Source organism: Dipodomys ordii, unplaced genomic scaffold, assembly GCF_000151885.1.
Source record: "Dipodomys ordii isolate 6190 unplaced genomic scaffold, Dord_2.0 Scaffold301, whole genome shotgun sequence".
Lineage (NCBI taxonomy): Eukaryota > Metazoa > Chordata > Mammalia > Rodentia > Heteromyidae > Dipodomys > Dipodomys ordii.
The window spans coordinates 98,909-100,320 of NW_012267517.1; the positions used below are offsets into that span (position 1 = coordinate 98,909).

At 38.7% G+C, this 1,412-nt stretch overlaps 1 protein-coding gene across 1 annotated transcript in view; it reads left to right on the forward strand.

The window, feature by feature from the left end:
- The first annotated feature begins 202 nt into the window (after positions 1 to 202).
- LOC106001475 (zinc finger protein 420-like) overlaps positions 203 to 1,412 on the forward strand; it is a 23,599-nt gene continuing 22,389 nt past the window's right edge. The window contains exon 1 of the mRNA XM_013036567.1: positions 203 to 237. Coding sequence (XP_012892021.1) covers positions 223 to 237 — 15 coding nt within the window. The 5' untranslated portion in view covers positions 203 to 222. The remainder of the gene's footprint in view (positions 238 to 1,412) is intronic.

Here is a 1,412-nt window from a genome sequence, read left to right on the forward strand (position 1 = left end):
ATGGCTTCATCTTTAGTGGAATGTTTGATTAATGCACTACTTCAGACATAAACCATACTTGTTCTCCCATAAGAAGGCTTTATGCTTTTCCACCCCATGGGTAATGTTTTAAGCAGGAAAATATGGGGCAAAATCACACAGGTTCTTTCCTGACTACCTCATTTGCCTTGTCTCCCAGCCATGCTTCCAGAATCTTCTGTCCATTGTCAACAGCAAGAAAGAATGAAAGGATCTCTGGTGAGTTGCTTTTGATTTCTCTGTTTTACATTCCATTTTTTGAACCTAATAGTGGACAAGATTGAAAAACAGAAAAACAGATTCAACTTCAGGAACATGCTCCTAAATCAGATAAAGATGCCTTATAGTTTTTGCACATTATTAATCTGACATTCTGGCTAAAATGAGTATAGATTACTTCAGTTTGTTTCTAGTTTTTCTGATGTTGGTAGAAGTAAGTAGTCAAACTTGTTAAGGGATTCACTGACACCGAGGAGGTGACTTCTCATGGAAGCAACTGGTCAGAGATCACATCCCCATGAATAACATTAAACTGTCCTAATGAAATTTTTACTATACTTGCTAAAAACTGTGGTCACTTATACCTTCAACTATTGAAGCGTACTGAGTAAGATATATGTACTTAAATTACTAGTTCTTCGACTGCTTCATAGGCTTTTTCTACTTGAAACTTAGGCTATATTTCATTATATAGTGTATATCCTTTCTAGAAATCCCTCCATGTTTCTCAAAGAACTCCTGACTAGATTTTTTTCTGTATTTTGTCTATTCATTCCCTGTTTCTTGCTCTCTAGCTTTCTTTCTCTCTTCTCTTTCATTTCATCTGTTTTTCTCTCTCTCTTTCTCATTGTTTCTCTCAGACCCTCCTCCCTCCATCTGTCTCTTGCTTTTTTCCTTGCTTCAAATGCTGTATCTGGGAGCTAGTATTTCTGTTTTCTTTGTTTTTTTGTCCATTGTAGGACTTGAATTCTTGGACCTGGCTACTGTCTCTCACCTCTTCAGCTCAAGGCACTGAGTACTCTACCACTTGAGTCACAGTGCCTCGTCCAGTTTTGTGGTTGTTTATTAGAGCTATGCATCTAAGGGACTTCTCTGTCCGAGCTGGCTTTGAAGCGTGATCCTCAGATCTCAGCCTGCTCAGTAGCTAGGATTCCAGGCGTGAGTCACCAGTGCCCAACTAGAACTAGTTTTTCTTACTGATCACTTTTCCTTTATTGACATGACTCTTAGAATTAACATGTTTTTACCCATTATAAAGGAAACTTGTTGCTAAATGTAAGCCGAGGTACTTCTATGAAGAGTCCAGAGCTAAAGAAAATTAGAAAAACACAAAAGCACAGACAGAGAGATAGGGAGGAAGTAGGGGTCCTAAAGCTCACTGCCAGTTGTGCCCC